The following is a 17,503-nucleotide window of genomic DNA, read 5'->3' as shown; positions in this document are numbered from 1 at the left end:
ATATTCAGAACCTAGGCTAACCTTTAAGAGTGGGTAATATCTAATGATCATTTTGCTTGGCTGAAAAACAAAGATTTCTTTTTTGAGTTTTTTTTTTTTTTTTTTTTGAGACAGGGTCCCGCTCTGTCACCGAGGCTGGAGTACAGTGGTGTAATCAGGGTTCGCTGCAGCCTTGACATCCTGGGTTCAAGGGATTCTCCTGCCTCAGACTACTGAGTAGCTAGGACTACAGGCACCCACCACCATGCTTGGCTAATTTTTAATTTTTTTTTTTTTTTTTTTTTTTTTTTTTTGAGACAGAGTCTTGCTCTCTCGCCCAGGCTGGAGTGCAGTGGTGTGATCTCTGCTAACTGTAACCTCAGCCTCCCATGTTTAAGCAATTCTCGTGCCTCAGCCTCCCAAGTAGCTGGGATTACAGGCACGTGCCACCATACCATACCCAGCTAATTTTTGTATTTTTAGTAGATGCGGTGGTTTCACTACTTTGGCCAGGCTGGTCTTGAACTCCTGCCTCAGCCTCAAAAAGTGCTGGGATTACAGGTGTGAGCCACTACACCCGGCTGACAGTCTTATCATTAATTATGAGAACAATAAGCTCTAGCAAAATACACTACTTGGTTGGTATTTCAATATACATACATATGTTGGAGATAAGGATGAGACTGAAAGCAGAACAGTGTCTCCACACATATATGATAAGCTTTCAGTTCCCCGTGGCCCATTAGCTCATTAATTCAGTATATACTCTAAACCACTACAAGAGCAAATGTCTATCCACAACATGGGATAAAATTAAAATGAGTAAATATAAGTGAATCTTTCAATTGGGTAAACATATTTTATGACCAGTTTCCCATAAAGCATACTACCCACATCTGCCTTTCTCAGGCAATTCTAACTGACATAAGGACCTCACTAAGCAGACGCTCTGGAACATACTATAATATTTTCAGAAAACAGAGAATACAAATGAATGATGCATATCTCTAGTGTTAAGAAAAATGCAGGTGTCTACATAACAGGGAACAACAATCTCTTGGAAGAATGGTGCTTTTTGTATAAAAAGCAGAATTGATAAAAATGTATTACAGTAGTAACATATATTACCAAATTTAGGGGTTGAGAGAAGGAATTAATCTTTTACAGAAGGTTAAGCAACTCTTCAGACATACCAGTGTTCCCAGTAGACGTACTAGGAATATTTCACCAGCAGGAAATCACCCTGCCACCACTGACTGCATTATTCCAAAAAGGCTGGAATCCAGTTACATTAATTTGCATTACTGACTCCCTCTCCAAAGTCCAAAAATTACATGGAGCAATGCTTAAGAAACCAACTGGGAAAACAGAAGAGAAGGAAATCATGTGAGCTTTTCAGTGTACAGGGTACAAATACTGGACGACCTAGCCAAAGAATGTCCTTCATTCCACAACAGTAACTGTCAAACTACCCCATAACATTTTCTATAGAATACAAGGAAAATGACCTAGTTTCTAAACTTCAATCTAGCTGAAGGACTTTAACAAACGAACTGTCACTCCTCTTCTCAAAACTCTCTAGTATTACTCATTTCACTCAGAATAAATTCCAAACCCTTGGCAATTCTTATGAGGTTGCATATGATCTGGACCTACATCTATAACTTCAGTTCCTGTCACCTTATTTCACCTTCTTTGTCACCTACTACTCTGTAAGGGCCAAGAATTGTATGAAACTGTACACATCATCATTACTTTCCATGGAAATACAATTTAAGATTACAATGAGATGCCACTACATAATAATTAATATTTAAATATAATACTCAAAATAATTACTTAAAATAATTATAACTGTAAGGAATGATTATTCATAAGGAGTCACACAACAAAACAAAATAAAACAGATTGCCATTCCCAGGTGTAGTGGAGAATGCTGAATAACATACCGTAGGTGCAAATGTAAATTTATAAAACCATTTTGGAAAAACGTTTGGCAAAAGCTACTAAACCTAAACAGAGTTATACTTGACAGTATAGCAATTCCATTCCTGGATGTAAACACCAAAGAAAATAATGTTTGCATTCATCAAATAACATGTACACAAATGTGCATAGGGGTTTCATTCATAATAACCTAGAACTGGAAACAACCAAAATATCTACCACAGTAGAACAGACTAATAAATTGTAGTCCATTCAGACAATGTAATACTTCATAGCCATAAAAAAATAATGCTATATATGACATGGACAAAACTCGTAAATAATACTGAGTGAAAAATCCCAGTTACAAAAGTGTACATACAAGATAATTCCATTTATATAAAGTTCCAAAACAAGCAAAAATAATCTATGGTGACAGAAGTAGAATGGCAATTACCTTTAATTGTTGGTTTGTCTTTTCTAAACTAGAGGTATTAAACAGAAAGGAGCATGAGGGAGTTGGAAGTGTTCTATATATTAACCTAGATGGTTGTTACACAAGAGTATACACATATATAAATTCACAGAGCTGTACACTTAAGATCTGTGTACTTCACAGTAATGTAAAAAATAAACATTTTGAAAATATAAATGCACTCAAAAATATATATACAAAGTGTAAATTAAGTTAGAACTCAATACGCTGCACCACCCACTCCTCTGGGAACTTTTTGGTTCTGTCAGGCCTTCATTTACTTTACTATTATTTTTACTGATTCAAGGAAAAGGAAAGAAGATACTAAGGAGGTAATGTACGCTCAAATAAGTGCTTACCTTTAACAAAGGGCAGCTGCAAAGGTTTGGAAAGGAGAGTGGAAAATTAACCCCAAGAAGGAAATCCTTGTTTCTCAGGTATCTCTGATGGCTCTCCCCTTCTGGCTCTCCCCAGGAGCGTAGCTGATAGAGCCTGTAGGAGGCTTTCAGAGACAGGAAAAGAGCTAACCATCTGAAACAAACCACAGCAGACACACTTATTCAGTGCTCCATGGAGGTTTGAGGGTCGTTCATAGCAGCAAGGAATGATCCAAGGATTGTCTCTCATTAACATAACTCTTTTGTAAATCTTTATCATTTTAGAAACAGTTCTTTCCTACTTTCCTACTTTCAGATAAATTCTTTCACATTACATGGTTTGCTACCATGAAAACTAAAATCCTCCGCAAAGCTCCTATCAATATTAAAAAAAATTTGCCAGGTGCAGTGGCTCATGCCTGTAATTCAAACACTTTGGGAGGCCAAGGCAGGTGGATTATCTCAGGTCAGGAGTTTGAGACCAGGCTGACCAACATGGCAAAACCCGGTCTCCACTTAAAAAAAAAAAAAAAAAAAAAAAAATTAGCTGGGCATGGTGGTGCGTGCCTGTAACCCCAGCTACTTGGGAGGCTGAGGCATGAGAATCGCTTGAACCCGGGAGGTGGAGATTGTAGTGAGCTGAGATCGCCCCATTGCACTCCGGCCTGGGCAACAGAGCAAGACTCTGTCTCAAACAAACAAAAACAAACAAACAAAAACAAATTCACCTTGGCCGAGTGCGGTGGCTCACGCCTTTAATCCCAGCATTTTGGGAGAATGAGACAGGTAGATCAATTGAGGCCAGGAATTTGGGAACAGCCTGGCCAACATGGTGAAACCTCACCTCTACAAAAGTAGAGGTGGTGCAGCTACTTGGGAGGCTGAAGCAGGAGAATCACTTGAACCTCAAAGGTAAAAGTTTCAGTGAGCCGAGATCGCGCCACTGCACTCCAGCCTGGGTAACACAGTGAGATCCTGTCTCCAAAATGAAAGAAAAGAAAAAGAAAAAAGAAACATTCACCTCTAGCACAAAAAGTCGTATCATAAAAATGTCTTCAGCCAGGCACAGTGGCTCAGGTCTGTAATCCCAGCACTTTGGCGGGCCGAAGTGGGTGGATCAACTGAGGTCAGGAGTTCGAGACTGGCCTGGCCAACATGGCAAAACACCATCTCTACTAAGAATACAAAAATTAGCCAGGCATGGTTGTGCACACCTATAATCCCAGCTACTTGGGAGGCTGAGGCAGGAGAGTAACTTGAACCCAGGAAGTGGAGGTTGCAGTGAGCCAAAATTGAGTCACTGCACTCCAGCCTAGGCAACTGAGCGAGACTTCGTCTCCAAAAAAGAAAAAAAAACCCTTCATATTAAGGAGATAACCATTTCTAATTACATAAATCAAAAGTAATAAAATCAGTGAGAACCATTATACCAAAGAACAGAGAATTAAACTTCCCATAACACTTGAGGCAGGCTATGCTGCAATCACCACTAACTAAATGAATCACCAGCTTCCATTCGCCCTGTAGAAATAAGTAAAACAAGACTTACTAGAAATTACGGGAGAAAAGCCTAAACAGTTTATATTTAAGGGGTGTGTGTGTGTGTGTGTATACATATGTGTGTGGTGTGTGGTGTATATGTGTGTGTGTGTGTGTGTGTGTATTCTCATTCTGTTGCCTGGGCTGGGGTGCAGTGGCATGATTTAGGCTCACCGCAACCTCCGCTTCCTGGGTTCAAGCGATTCTCCCCCCTCAGCCTCCTGAGTAGCTAGAACAGGCCATTGGCACCATGACTGGCTAATTTTTATATTTTTATTACAGACAGGGTTTCACCATGTTGGCCAGGCTGCTCTCAAACCACCTGCCTCAGCCTCCCATAGTGCTGGATTACAGGCATGACCACTGCGCCTGGCCTATTTAAGGTATATTATGAAGCATCATACAATTATTAAATGAGCAAAAGAAAGGTACAATTCACTTATGAATAACAAATTAGTCTGTTTGTTTGTTTTGCTTTGTTCTGAGATGGAGTCTCGCTCTGTTGTCCAGGCTGGAGTGCAGTGGAGCGATCTTGACTCACTGCAACCTTCGCCTCCCGGGTTCAAGCAATTCTCTTGCCTCAGCCTCCCGAGTAGCTGGGACTACAAGGGTGTACGACCACACCCAGCTAATTTTTGTATTTTTGGTAGAGATGGGGTTTCACCATGTTAGCCAGGCTAGTCTTGAACTCCTGACCTTAAGTGATCCACCCGCCTTGGCCCCCCAAAGTGCTGGGATTACAAGTGTGAGCCACTGCACCTGGGCCTGGCGAACAAACTTTATTCTTTTTTTTTTATACGGAATTTTGCTCTTGTTGCCTCAACTGATCCTGGCTGGCCTCAACTGATCCAGGCTGGAGTGCAATGGTACAATCTCAGCTCACGGCAACCTCTACCTCCCAGGTTCAAGCAATTCTCCTGCCTCAGCCTCCTGAGTAGCTGGGATTACAGATATGCACCACCATGTCCAGTTAATTTTGTATTTTTTAGAGATGGGGTTTCTCCATGTTGGTCAGGCTGGTCTCGAACTGCCAACCTCGGGTGATCCAACCACCTCGGTCTCCCAAAGGGCTGGGATTACAGGCATGAGCCACCGTGCCTGGCCTACAAACTTCATTCTTTTTTTTTTTTTTTTTTTTGAGACGGAGTCTCGCTCTGTCGCCCAGGCTGGAGTGCAGTGGCCGGGTCTCAGCTCACTGCAAGCTCCGCCTCCCGGGTTCACGCCATTCTCCTGCCTCAGCCTCCGGAGTAGCTGGGACTACAGGCGCCCGCCACCTCGCCCGGCTAGTTTTTTGTATTTTTAGTAGAGACGGGGTTTCACCATGTTAGCCAGGATGGTCTCGATCTCCTGACCTTGTGATCCGCCTGTCTCGGCCTCCCAAAGTGCTGGGATTACAGGCTTGAGCCACCGCGCCCGGCCCAAACTTCATTCTTAACAAAAGAAAATTAACGACAAGTTCCCTAAGATGATTTAATATTAAATATTTAATTCCACAGTATTCAATATCTATCCCATTTATTCCTAACTGCTCTCTTATCAAACAATAAGCAAACCTCTCACCTGGCCAAAAGTCCCTGAAGCATAAGGTTTGCCATTTCTGCCGGAGATATATCAATAAAGCGAAGGAAAGAGAAACAGCTTTCTTCATTAATACCTGAAATAGAAAAGACAATTTGAAACCCAACAGCAAACCAAGAGACGATGCTCAGTTAAAGCCTGCTCAACTGCTGAGTTCTGACTTAAGAATAAAACACTATTCTAAAGGTTCTGATCTAGCCACTTTGGTGGAAGTTAGGGTGCCACACCTTTATACTACAATTATAGATAAGGGAGGCAGGCCTATGAGATACGGCATATATGGACCAGACTAGAGATGGCTCCTACGTTACCTTTGGGATTTTTGGATGCTTGCCTAAATGGCTTCTCTTTGTCCAACGCCAGGAAAAAGATAAGGACAGGACAGAGGTGAAAGGTCCTGAACCTTGGCCTTAATATTTTGGACAACGCGCAAAGTTGAGTAGCTTCTTTTCCTTAGGCTAAGACGGATGGAAGTCTCATTAATGAGAGACTCCAGCACTGACTTTGTCAAGTTTCAAGGGCAAGAAATTCTTGAAAGGCAGGTATAAAATAAAGACAGAAAGTCAATAATACTATTTTCTACTTCTTCCTCTCATAGCTACAAATCAGAGAGCCTATAAAGATAACTAATTTCCTTAATTAAATCTTACCAAGATTTTATAAATAAAGGCCTACCATATAGGCAAAACTAATACTCGTTCTAAATCAGTCTCTCAGCAAAACAAAGAGCATCCTGGTAAAACCCTGACAAACCTCCTTTCCCAAAGATCAAAACACGTACCTTTTCTATGAAAGAGAGACTGTTGGATATAGTCTGGTGCAAATGGAGAAAGAACCCTTAACCACCTGCAAAGTAAGTAAATAAAATAAAGCCAAACCCAAATATAAATAATGGAAAGTTAACTAGACTAGAGGCTCCATACCAAGTAAAACCTTTTAGTTTTGGAATTATTTTCACTTTTAAGAAGTTTCTTGCAACATTACCAAGCAAAAATCATAGCATACATGTCAAAAAATACAAAGTATTTAACGACAGTGTAAGAAGATAATACAAGTTAAAAGTAGTCTCAATTTATTTCAGAGAATCACAATTCTAGTGCCCTAATGCATCGTATACTATATTAAACAAAAAAGCAATATAGCTCTGGCCTGTTTCCCCCTGCTCAAGTTAAATATTAACCTGGAGCTACAAATAACTCATAAAGTAAAATCCAAGAAATATGTTTCAATTTCAGTTTCATTAAACTAAATACTGGTGATGAGTTTCTCTACAAAAGAGCTTTCTAAATCCATGGTTCTCAAATGTTGATATGCAGAAAAAAACACTGGGAACTTGTTTAAAAATTCAGAAGCCAGGGCCATAATAACTCACAGGTGTGGAATGGACCACACATCTATTTTCCGAATGGAAGTCGTCTCTAGTGTATCACCTTAACAACCACTTTAAACTTTATTAAATTTATCATTGCCGACTCTGAGAAAAAGGTAAATATGATTAACTTACAATACAATCAGTTCACCCACAAGTGCAATTCCAAATGTAAAGTAAGCCATCACAAACCAATTTCAGCAATGGGGCATAGATATGCATGCTGGCTGCAAGTATATTATTTACAAATCCGTGCACATTCCTGATTCAAAGAAGAACCAGAAGTGACTAGTGCCTTTAAGGCTACCTAGTTGAAGATTTAACAGTGCTCAAATTCCTTCCATAAGATCCCTCAACAAATAGTTGTCCACCCTTTACTTAAATGCCTCATTGTTGGAGATCTCATATACTCTCCATTATATTTATCTGCTAAGCAATAAAACTGTAAATTATAAAACACTAAGAGCGAACAGATAGTAATACTTCCCTACCTGTCTCGTGAATGATTGAAGACCCTGATCTGTCCATGACGGTAGATAAACTTTGAAATGTGGTATGGCTTTAGGGAAATATGAAATGGAGACCAAGTTTCTTGTCGTTCAAATAACTCTGGGTGATTACACACCTAAAAGGAAGGTAAATGGTAAGACAATATTACCACATGCAGACATCTTTATACGTAATGATAGGGGATCCCAAATCCCAAATGTTTACCTTTGGGAATGGATACTTTCCCATTTTCATCTCATTAACAGCCTTTGTTTATCTGACATCAAGGATAGACTGTTTTTCTTGAAGTGGGTTATAAAGACAACTTCAAGGCCAGGCGCAGTGGCTCACCCAGCACTTCGAGAGGCCGAGGTGGGTGGATCACTTGAGGCCAAGAGTTTGAGACCAACATGGGGAAGCCTCATCTCTACTAAAAATACAAAAATTAGCCAGGCATGGTGGCAGGCTCCTATAGTTTCAGCTCCTTGGGAGGCTGAGGCAGAAGAATCACCTGAACCTGGGAGCCAGAGGTTGCAGTGAGCCAAGATCGTGCCATTGCACTCCAGCCTGGGCGACAGAGCTAGACGACTCTATCTCAAAAAACCCCAAAAAACAAAAAAACAAAACCTTTTCAAGGCAACTGACCTAAGCTCTTACCTTCCTAAACTGCATGACCAGATTCATGAGGCTGCTGGTGGTGTTCTGTGCTTGTTGGGTAGAGCCCATAGAAGACTGCAATAAATCCTCAATGGAAATTTTGTTCTTTAATGCCTGATATAACAGTTTCTGTCGGCTGGTCAGTTGGCAATACATTAGAATCTCAATCTAAAAATCAATAAGAACATTTATATTTGGAAAAGTAGTTTCTAAGAAAATTCAGCATCAGCTTAAAGTTGAAAACACACACAAACCATTATTATGATTGAGAATAAACATATGTGAACTCAGTATCTCTATAAACCTGTGAATTGGACAACCATTCAGAAAACATGTATATTCCTCAGCCCTCTTCTCTTCACCACTCATTCCATTTGCTTTCCCTGGGCAATTTCTTCCACTTCTAACAGTGCCAACTAGCAGTCATCACAGTAACATACAAAAATATATTCCCAAACATACCCAGGCAGTACCTGCAACTACTAACTCTAAGAGTACCACTCAGTCTGCAGCAATTGCACACGTGATGTGTCAGAAAAACAGTTCTTTTTTCCACAATTTACTAAATTGGTGAATAGCATTACCATTCCATCAGTTGGGAAACACAAACTTAATTCACTTCTGAATGCTCTCTGACACCCCGTGTTCTAGTATTTCCTAAATCCTTCAATTCAGCTTGGAAATCTACCACCCTTTCTAATCACACCCATTGCCTGCTGCTGGCCCTCATCTGATATAGTATAGACTGATAATATTTTGCGGTCTTCCTGCCTCCAGTTTCTTCTGGTTGTGATATACATTCCACATATAGCTCATAAAGGAATTCAACTGCTAAAAAATCTTCAATGTGCATTTCTGCCTATAGTAAAATGTTGAAACTTCTCATCTCGGCAAAGAAAGCCGCCAATAATCAGGCCGGGTGCAGTGGCTCACACCTGTAATCCCAGCACTTTGGGAGGCTGAGGTGGGCAGATCACAGGTTAGGAGTTCAAGACCAGCCTGGCCAACACAGTGAAACTCTGTCTCTACTAAATACAAAAATTAGTCGGGTGTGGTAGCATGAGCCTGTAATCCTAGCTACCCAGGAGGCTGAGGCAGGAGAATCACTTGAACCCGGGAGGCAGAGGTTGCAGTGAGCCAAGATTGCACCATTGCACTCCAGCCTGGGCAACAGAGCGAGGCTCCATCTCCAAAAAAAAAAAAAAGAAAGTTCTCCCATAATCTAACCTACCTACCTTACTGTCTGAGTTTCTCGTCATCATAACCTCCTCACATACCACTTAGTCACTTAACCACAATTATCTGAAAGTTAGCCAAAACAGGCTGCATATTTGAATGTTACTCTATCTTTGCTCATGCTGCCCTTGTTGCCTAGCCCCCCATTCCCACCATATTTTCCTAGTAAATGCCAACTCATCATTTGAAACTTGGCTCACATGTCATCTTTGCTTTAATGCCCTCTCTAACTTTCCCTAACAAAACTATAAGAAGATAGAAAACACTAAATGATGTTGAAGAAACACATACTATACACAGTGGTTAAGCACCATACTAGATCTTCAGATCACCTCCCTATGTAGCACTAAACAACAATTATGAACTAGCTGGGTGCAGTGACTCACACCTGTAATCCCAGCACTTTGGGAGGCCAAGGCAGGAGAATCACTTGAGCCAAGGAGTTCTGAGACCAGCCTGGGCAACACAGTGAAGACCCTGACTCTACAAAAATTGAAAAATAAAAAATCAGGGCCGGATGTGGTGGTTCATGCCTATAATCCCAGCACTTCGGGAGGCGGAGGCGGGTGGATCATGAGGTCAAGAGATCGAGACCATCCTGGCCAACCAACATGGTGAAACACCATCTCCACCAAAAATACAAAAATTAGCTGGGCACAGTGGTGCACACCTGTAGTCCCAGCTACTTGGGAGGCTGAGGCAGGAGAGTTGCTTGAACCAGGCAGACGGAGGTTGCAGTGAGCCGAGATCGTGCCACTGCACTCCAGCCTGGTTGACAGAGCAAGACTCAGTCTCAAAAAACTAATAAATAAATAAATAATTAGCCAGGCATGGTGGTGTGTACCTATAGTACCATCTACTAGGGAGGCTGAAAAGGTACAGTTCCACTCCTCTCTTTGAAGTGTATATACATACAATCCCTGATTTTTTAAGTCCAGCACGGTGGCTCATGCTTATAGTCCTAGCACTCTGGGAGGTTGAGGTGGGAGGATTGCTGGAGTCCAGACTAGCTTAGGCAACATAGCAAGATCCTGTCTCTATAAAAAAATGAAAAATTAGCCAGGTGTGGTGGTGTACACCTGTAGACCCAGCTACTAGGGAGGCTGAGGTGGGAGGATTGCTTGAGCCAAGGAGGTCAAGGCTGAAGTGAGCCATGATTGCACCACTGCAGTCCACCATGGGTGACAGAGCGAGCCCTTGTCTTACAAAAAAAAAAAAAAATTACAAGGGGGAAAAAAGAAGGGAGGGATTAAAAGATACTAAGAGGTCGGGCACAGTAGCTCACACCTATAATCCCAGCACTTTCAGAGGCCCAGGCAGGTGAATCCCTTGAACTCAGGAGTTTGAGACCAGCATGGGCAACATGACAAAACTGGTCACTACAAAAAATTTAAAAAAATACAAAAATTAGCCAGGTGTTGTGGCACACACCTGTAGTCCCAGCTACCTGGGAGGCTGACAGGGGAGGATCACTGGAGCCCAGGTGGTCAAGGCAACAGTAAACCAAGATTGTGCCACTGCACTCCAGTGTGGGTGAAGGAGTAAGACCGTGCCTCAAAAGAAACAACAAACCAGATACTGAGAGACAGACCATCCAAATGCTATGTGTGGACCTTGCTTGTATCCTTATTCTGACAAATTCTTTTTTTTTTTTTTTTTTAAAGATAGAGTCTCGTTCTGTCGCACAGGCTGGAGTGCAGTGGCGTGATTTTGGCTCACTGCAAGCTCCGCCTCCTGGGTTCATGCCATTCTCCTGTCTCAGCCTCTCGAGAAGCTGAGACTACAAGCTCCTGCCACCACGACTGGCTAATTTTTTGTATTTTTAGTAGAGACAGGGTTTCACCATGTTAACCAGGATGGTCTCGATTTCCTGACCTCATGATCCGCCCTCCTCGGCCTCCCAAAGTGCTGGGATTACAGGCGTGAGCCACTGCACCTGGCTACAAAATTAATTCTTTGAAGAAGAGAGACAGACACACAAAGACAACTGGAGATATCTGAACACTGACTAGATATGTGATGCTATCATGGAATTGGTCTTTTGAAATGGGTGTGATAATGGCATGCAGTTAGGCAGTATTTTAAAAAACTGAATCTTTTAGAAATACACATGAAAACACTTTATAAACAAATAATCATTTATAAAACATCCGGGATTTGCTTTTGAATAAGAGAGAGGTAGAGTTAATGATTATTGTAATGGAACAATGGGTCAAGGGGATTCATTACACTATCTTTCTACTTTTGTAATGTTTCAAATTCTCTAGTAAAAAGCATTAAAAGAAAAAGAAAAAAAGATGTTATTTTCCTCAATTATTTGCCTCATTTTAAGTTCTCTTTGATCCATGCAAATTTAAACCTCTTCCTTCAAGCAAACTTTCCAACTAAACATATACCAACAAATTTCTCCCCTGGAATCTTAAGTTGGTGCCTAATGATGCTTAGACACATGAGGTCTTCTTCACTCACCTTGTCAGATAATTCATTTTCCACATCTTTCTTGATTCTCCTCAGCATAAATGGCTTCAAAATCATGTGTAAGCGAGAAAGTTGATCTGAAATGCCAGGAGGCCCCCAAATAATACATTATACTGATTTCACAAAAACAACAGGAACAAATACCACATTCATCTCTCACTGAACTCTTCAAAAATCCTTTGGCTCAATGATTCTCTAAAAGTAGACTGAAACTTTTCCCCAAGTAGGAAAGCAAGGAATTTTAACTTTCTGTACCATCTTGCTATAGTCAACAGGGTAAATGTATTAGGCTCTATTTTCATTAGAATTCATTTTTACGTTTTAGGGACACTTTACCAATAACAGGGTTATAAGTATAATAAAAATTACCTGGGACTGTCAGTGTTCCCCAAAAATTACCTTCCAAGAGATGTCAGTAAATTAACAACTTGTAGTGTAAAACCACATAAGGACTTTTCTAATAGTGAGCAAGCTCATGTCTGTGTAATAAACACTCCAGAATGCTCTTAAAATCAGAGAGATATTATTCAACAAGATCAAAAGTATTGATAAGGCTAAAAATACTCACAACGGAAACAAATTCTAAGACAGAGAGAAAAATAACAAAATGACCCTTCTAATATTTGCTGTTTTTATCATAGGAAAAAAGCCTTGACCCATTACACAAACAATTAAATACGAATTTTTCTTTTGAGATGGAGTCTTGCTCTGTCACCCAGGCTGGAGTGCAATGATGCAATCTCGGCTCACTGCAACCTCCACCGCTCCCAGGTTCAAGCGATTCACCTACCTCAGCCTCCCGTGTAGCTGGGATTACAGGCACCTGCCATCATCATGCCCGGCTAATTTTTGTATTTTTGTAGAGATAGGGTTTTACCATGTTGGCCGGGCTGGTTTTAAACTCCTGACCTAAGGTGATCTGCCCACCTCAGCCTCCCAAAGTGCTGGGATTACTGGTGTGAGCCACCATGCCTGGCCAATATGAATTTTCCAAGATCTAAATGGGAAACGTGAATTCTGCAAGCTAAAATATAGTACTTTATGAATCAAGCCTGATCTGCCTTGATTAGACAAGACTGTAGTAGTAATCATCTAAATTAATTCTTTTTTGACTGTTAAATACATACAAAAAATGTAAGCATTTTATAAGCAAAATATGTGGTTTTGTTTCCCTGATTTGTCTATGTATACTGAAAGAAAAATTCTTCAAATAAAATAAAATATGCAATTATGTGGTTGCCTATACTGATAGGTAGACAGAAAGAAAGCCAGTTCATAATAGTACTCACTCTCATCAATAGCGGATTTGTTTTCGGCATGGCTCTCAATGTCCTTGGAAAACCATTCATTAAATTCTTCATGTGAATCAAATAATGTTGGCATAATGAAATGCAGCAGAGCCCAAAGCTGTAAACAAAGACACAAATGAAATAGCTATAAAGCAACAAAATGACAGTGTGTAAGGATGTATTAGGGTAGACAGAAAGAGATAACTGCAGGTGTATTCGTGTGTAAGTGCCTAGATCCATGTGTATATGTGAGTGAAAGACAGAGAATGAATGAATTCAACTACATGCTTGCCTCATCAACCAACCCTAATTTTATTAGGTGCTGTAGCAAAGTGTGATTATTTTTCAATTAATTTCAAACTAAAAGTTTGAAAGTGAAAGTCATGCTCAGATTTTGCAATGGAATAGTTTTAACGATCTTCTTATAAAAATCTATCCCATAATTCAACACAACCTAAGGTATGATAACTTGCTACTAATAATCCTAGATTAGGGGTTAGAAAAACATGGCCTGTTGGGCCAAGTCTGGTCTACCACTATTTTAAATCAAGTTTTATTGAAACATAGCCATGGCCATTCACTTGTATGTATTGTATATGGCTACTATACTAAACAAGCAAAGTTGAGTAGCTGCAACCACGGTTGTATGGCCTGCAAACTCTATAAAACATGTACTATCTGCCAGTTTCTATGAAGTTTTCTTCTTTTTTTTGTTTTTGTTTTTTTTGAGATGGAGTCTCACTCTGTTGCTCAGGCTGGAGTACGGTGGCATGATCTTGGCTCATTGCAACTTCGACCTGAGGATTCAAGCAATCACCCCAACTCAGCCTCCTAAGTAGCTGGGACTACAGGTGTGCACCACTATGCTTGGCCAATTTTTTGATTTTTTTTTTTGTAGAGTCGGGGTTTCCCCATGTTGCCCAGGCTGGTCTTGAACTGCTGGGTTCAAGGCATCCTCCCACTTCGACCTCCCAAGTTGTTAGGATTACCGGCATGAGCCACTGCACTCAGCCTCTATAAAGATTTCTGACCCTTATTCTAGATGATCAATTAACTCCCCCCAAAAATTTTAGCTCCCCTCTGCGTCAACAAATACTACATTTCAACTCTAGCAAAAACACGTCTCTGCGTTAAATGTTTACATTTTCTAATGTGGTCAGTATTCCTTACATAAATGCAAAAGAATACAGTAACTCATTGGCCTTATGCCAGAGAATAAGAAAACTGGAATGATGCCTATGCCTGAAAGATGAGTTGGGGCAAGTCTTTTATGTGGGGACTATAATTTACACAAAGCAGTAGCACTGCAGGGGAATGGGTAAAGAATTCTATGCTCTGCTGGAATCCTTCTGTTTTATGAAGATATAAAACCTGGGACCTGGACTAGTGCCTACCTCTGCCATGGTGTTCTGAATTGGGGTCCCGGTTAGCAAAAGACGATTCCGACACTGGAACTGTAAGAGGATCTTCCAACGAACGCTGTTTAATAAAATAAGTTACAAATTCATGTTAGCAACAAATCATTCTTTAATTATCCTACTGAGACCCCATATTGACAAAAATGCCTTCCAAAAAACTAACATTCAGAATCAAGTACTCTTATCATGTATTCAACTGAAAAACATCATTCAACAAAGCTGAAAACAGGAAACTTCCAAGGGAAATGACTCCTCTCTACTGAAAACATGGTATTTGGATTCAGAAAAAATAGCCTCAAATAGGCAGAGTTGGATCATTTCTGGCTTTATAAACTCTTCCATTATCTTTAGTCAGTTTTGCTGATATAAGTCATCTAATTAGAAAGTACATATCTGTAGTATAAAGTGTTAAAATTATTAATCTGTACACTTCCAGTATGAGTTTGGAGGGAGCAGTTATGAGGAGTGTTGTGTGAGAAGAAAATGGGGCCGGGCGCGGTGGCTCAAGCCTGTAATCCCAGCACTTTGGGAGGCCGAGACGGGTGGATCACGAGGTCAGGAGATCGAGACCATCCCAACATGGGCTAACATGGTGAAACCCCATCTCCACTAAAAAATACAAAAAACTAGCCGGGCGAGGTGGCGGGCGCCTGTAGTCCCAGCTACTCAGGAGGCTGAGGCAGGAGAATGGCGTGAACCCGGGAGGCGGAGCTTGCAGTGAGCTGAGATCCGGCCACTGCACTCCAGCTTGGGCGACAGAGCAAGACTCCGTCTCAAAAAAAAAAAAAAAAGAGAAGAAAACATAAAATGAGTCTTCGTTGCTCATGGCCAAAGGCATATGCTCCTTCAAACAACTGCGGTATGCCAGGCATGGCAGCTCATGTCTGTACTCCCAGCACTTTGGGAGGCTTGGGTCCAGAAGTTCAAGACCAACCTGTGCAGCATGGATAAACCCCGTCTCTACTATAAATACAAAAAATCAGCTCAGCATGGTGGCACCCGCCTATAGTCCCAGCCCTGAGACTGAGATGAGAGGATCATTTGAGACAGGGAGGTCGAAGCTGCAGTGAGCCCCAACTGTGCCATTGTACCACTCCATCCTGGGCAACAGAGCAAGACCCTGTTCCCTGTCTCAAAAAAAAAAAAAAAAAGATTGCTGTAGGAAGTAACACCTTTCCAAGGATAGAAAGTTCCACAGAAGGGCAGGTACAGTGGCTCATGCCTGTAATCCCAGCACTTTGGGAGGCAGAGGCAGGTGGATAACCTGAGGTCAGGAGTTCGAGACCCAAAATGGCAAAACCCCGTCTCTACTAAAAATAACAAAAATTAGCAGAGCATGGTGGCAAGCACTTGTAATCCCAGCTACTCAGGAGGCTGGGGCAGGAGAATTGCTTGAATCTGGGAGGTGGAGGTTGCAGTGAGCCGAGACTGCGCCACTGCACTCCAGTGTGGGTAACAAGAGCGAAACTACGTCTCAAAAAAAAAAAAAGAAAGAAAGAAAAGAAAAAAGAAAGTTCTGCAGAAAATATCATCCAGCCAGTTAACACAGACCTCTAATAAAGTTCTAAGGACTCACCAAGAGTTAATAAAAAATACATCAAAGCCAAGGTTTAATATCACCAAATAACACTTTTTTTTTTACTTTGGGACTTCAAAGGTATTGGAATATTTTAAACACATGACTTAAAATAAAAGGATTCTGGGAGATCTGAAAACCATCCAGGGACTCAGATAATCTACATAAAACAAACAGAGCATCCAATCCACATAACCTAACATTCTACTTCCTACTTAGAACTCCTGTCTAAAATAATACCTTAAAGCAAGGGCAGAGACTCCCTCCTCTACAGAAATTTTCCCTGAAGAGATGACCTGTAAAAATGTCACCTTCTTGAATAGGGAGATAAAAGTTGAGAAAAGTCTTCGTATTCTTGGCATTAACATTTGTGCTCCATGAAAAAATAAAAAAAGGGAATTTCTGTCTTCTGATCAGGTACATGACTGATGCAGAGATCATGTCACGTCTGATTTAAAACCTCTCATATATTAGACGGGTGGCTCATCCCTGTAATCCCAACACTTGGAGAGGCCGATGCAAGAGGATCGCTTGAAGCCAGGAGTTCAAGACTAGCCTGGGCAGCAAAGCGAGACCTTGTCTCTACAAAAAAAATAAAATAAAACTTCTCATATCTTCATTCATATACACAAGTCTGTGTGTGTGTGTGTGTGTGTGTGTGTGTGTCTGTGTCTGTGTCTATGTGTGTGTGTATACTTAACCCAATGCATTGAGTTTGGTTTCTGCTACTCATGTTACCTGGAACTACTCTTGAGCGCCTGAGCCTCATCCAGTACCATGTATTGCCACTTGACCCGCTGGAAATACTTTACATCCTGCACCACCAGCTGATAGCTGGTAATAACCACATGGAAGGGGGCATCCTGAGTGTAGAGGGTCTTCTGTAAATATAAAAGGGGAAGGGTGAAAAGAGAAACCTAATAATTCATAATAAGGAACTGATGTATGGACTGGTTTTCTAGTGCCGAAATGTTTAAGATAGCCCTGAAGATGTGCTTCTCCCATATGGTAGGGAGATGTGCAGTGAAGTGAACCATACTGTGGGGTTTCGTTTGTTTTACTATTGTTAAGATAGGGTCTCACTCCATTACCCACGTTAGAGTACAGCAGTGTGAAC

The 17,503-nt window shown here is 41.0% G+C and overlaps 1 protein-coding gene across 2 annotated transcripts in view; it reads right to left on the bottom strand.

The window, feature by feature from the left end:
• Positions 1–17,503, bottom strand: part of LOC105492045 (INO80 complex ATPase subunit) — a 138,403-nt gene that overhangs the window by 61,930 nt on the left and 58,970 nt on the right. For both annotated transcript variants that reach the window (XM_011758894.3, XM_024795963.2), the window contains exons 16-24: positions 17,125–17,267; positions 14,787–14,871; positions 13,393–13,510; positions 12,095–12,180; positions 8,390–8,557; positions 7,735–7,868; positions 6,656–6,720; positions 5,857–5,950; positions 2,740–2,911 (exon numbers count right to left, since the gene is read on the bottom strand). In XM_011758894.3, coding sequence (XP_011757196.2) covers positions 2,740–2,911; positions 5,857–5,950; positions 6,656–6,720; positions 7,735–7,868; positions 8,390–8,557; positions 12,095–12,180; positions 13,393–13,510; positions 14,787–14,871; positions 17,125–17,267 — 1,065 coding nt within the window. The remainder of the gene's footprint in view (positions 1–2,739; positions 2,912–5,856; positions 5,951–6,655; positions 6,721–7,734; positions 7,869–8,389; positions 8,558–12,094; positions 12,181–13,392; positions 13,511–14,786; positions 14,872–17,124; positions 17,268–17,503) is intronic.

Source organism: Macaca nemestrina, chromosome 7 (genome assembly GCF_043159975.1).
Source record: "Macaca nemestrina isolate mMacNem1 chromosome 7, mMacNem.hap1, whole genome shotgun sequence".
NCBI lineage: Eukaryota > Metazoa > Chordata > Mammalia > Primates > Cercopithecidae > Macaca > Macaca nemestrina.
The sequence above is the reverse complement of the archived record's forward strand: the minus strand, read 5'-3'. Positions and strand labels throughout refer to the sequence as shown.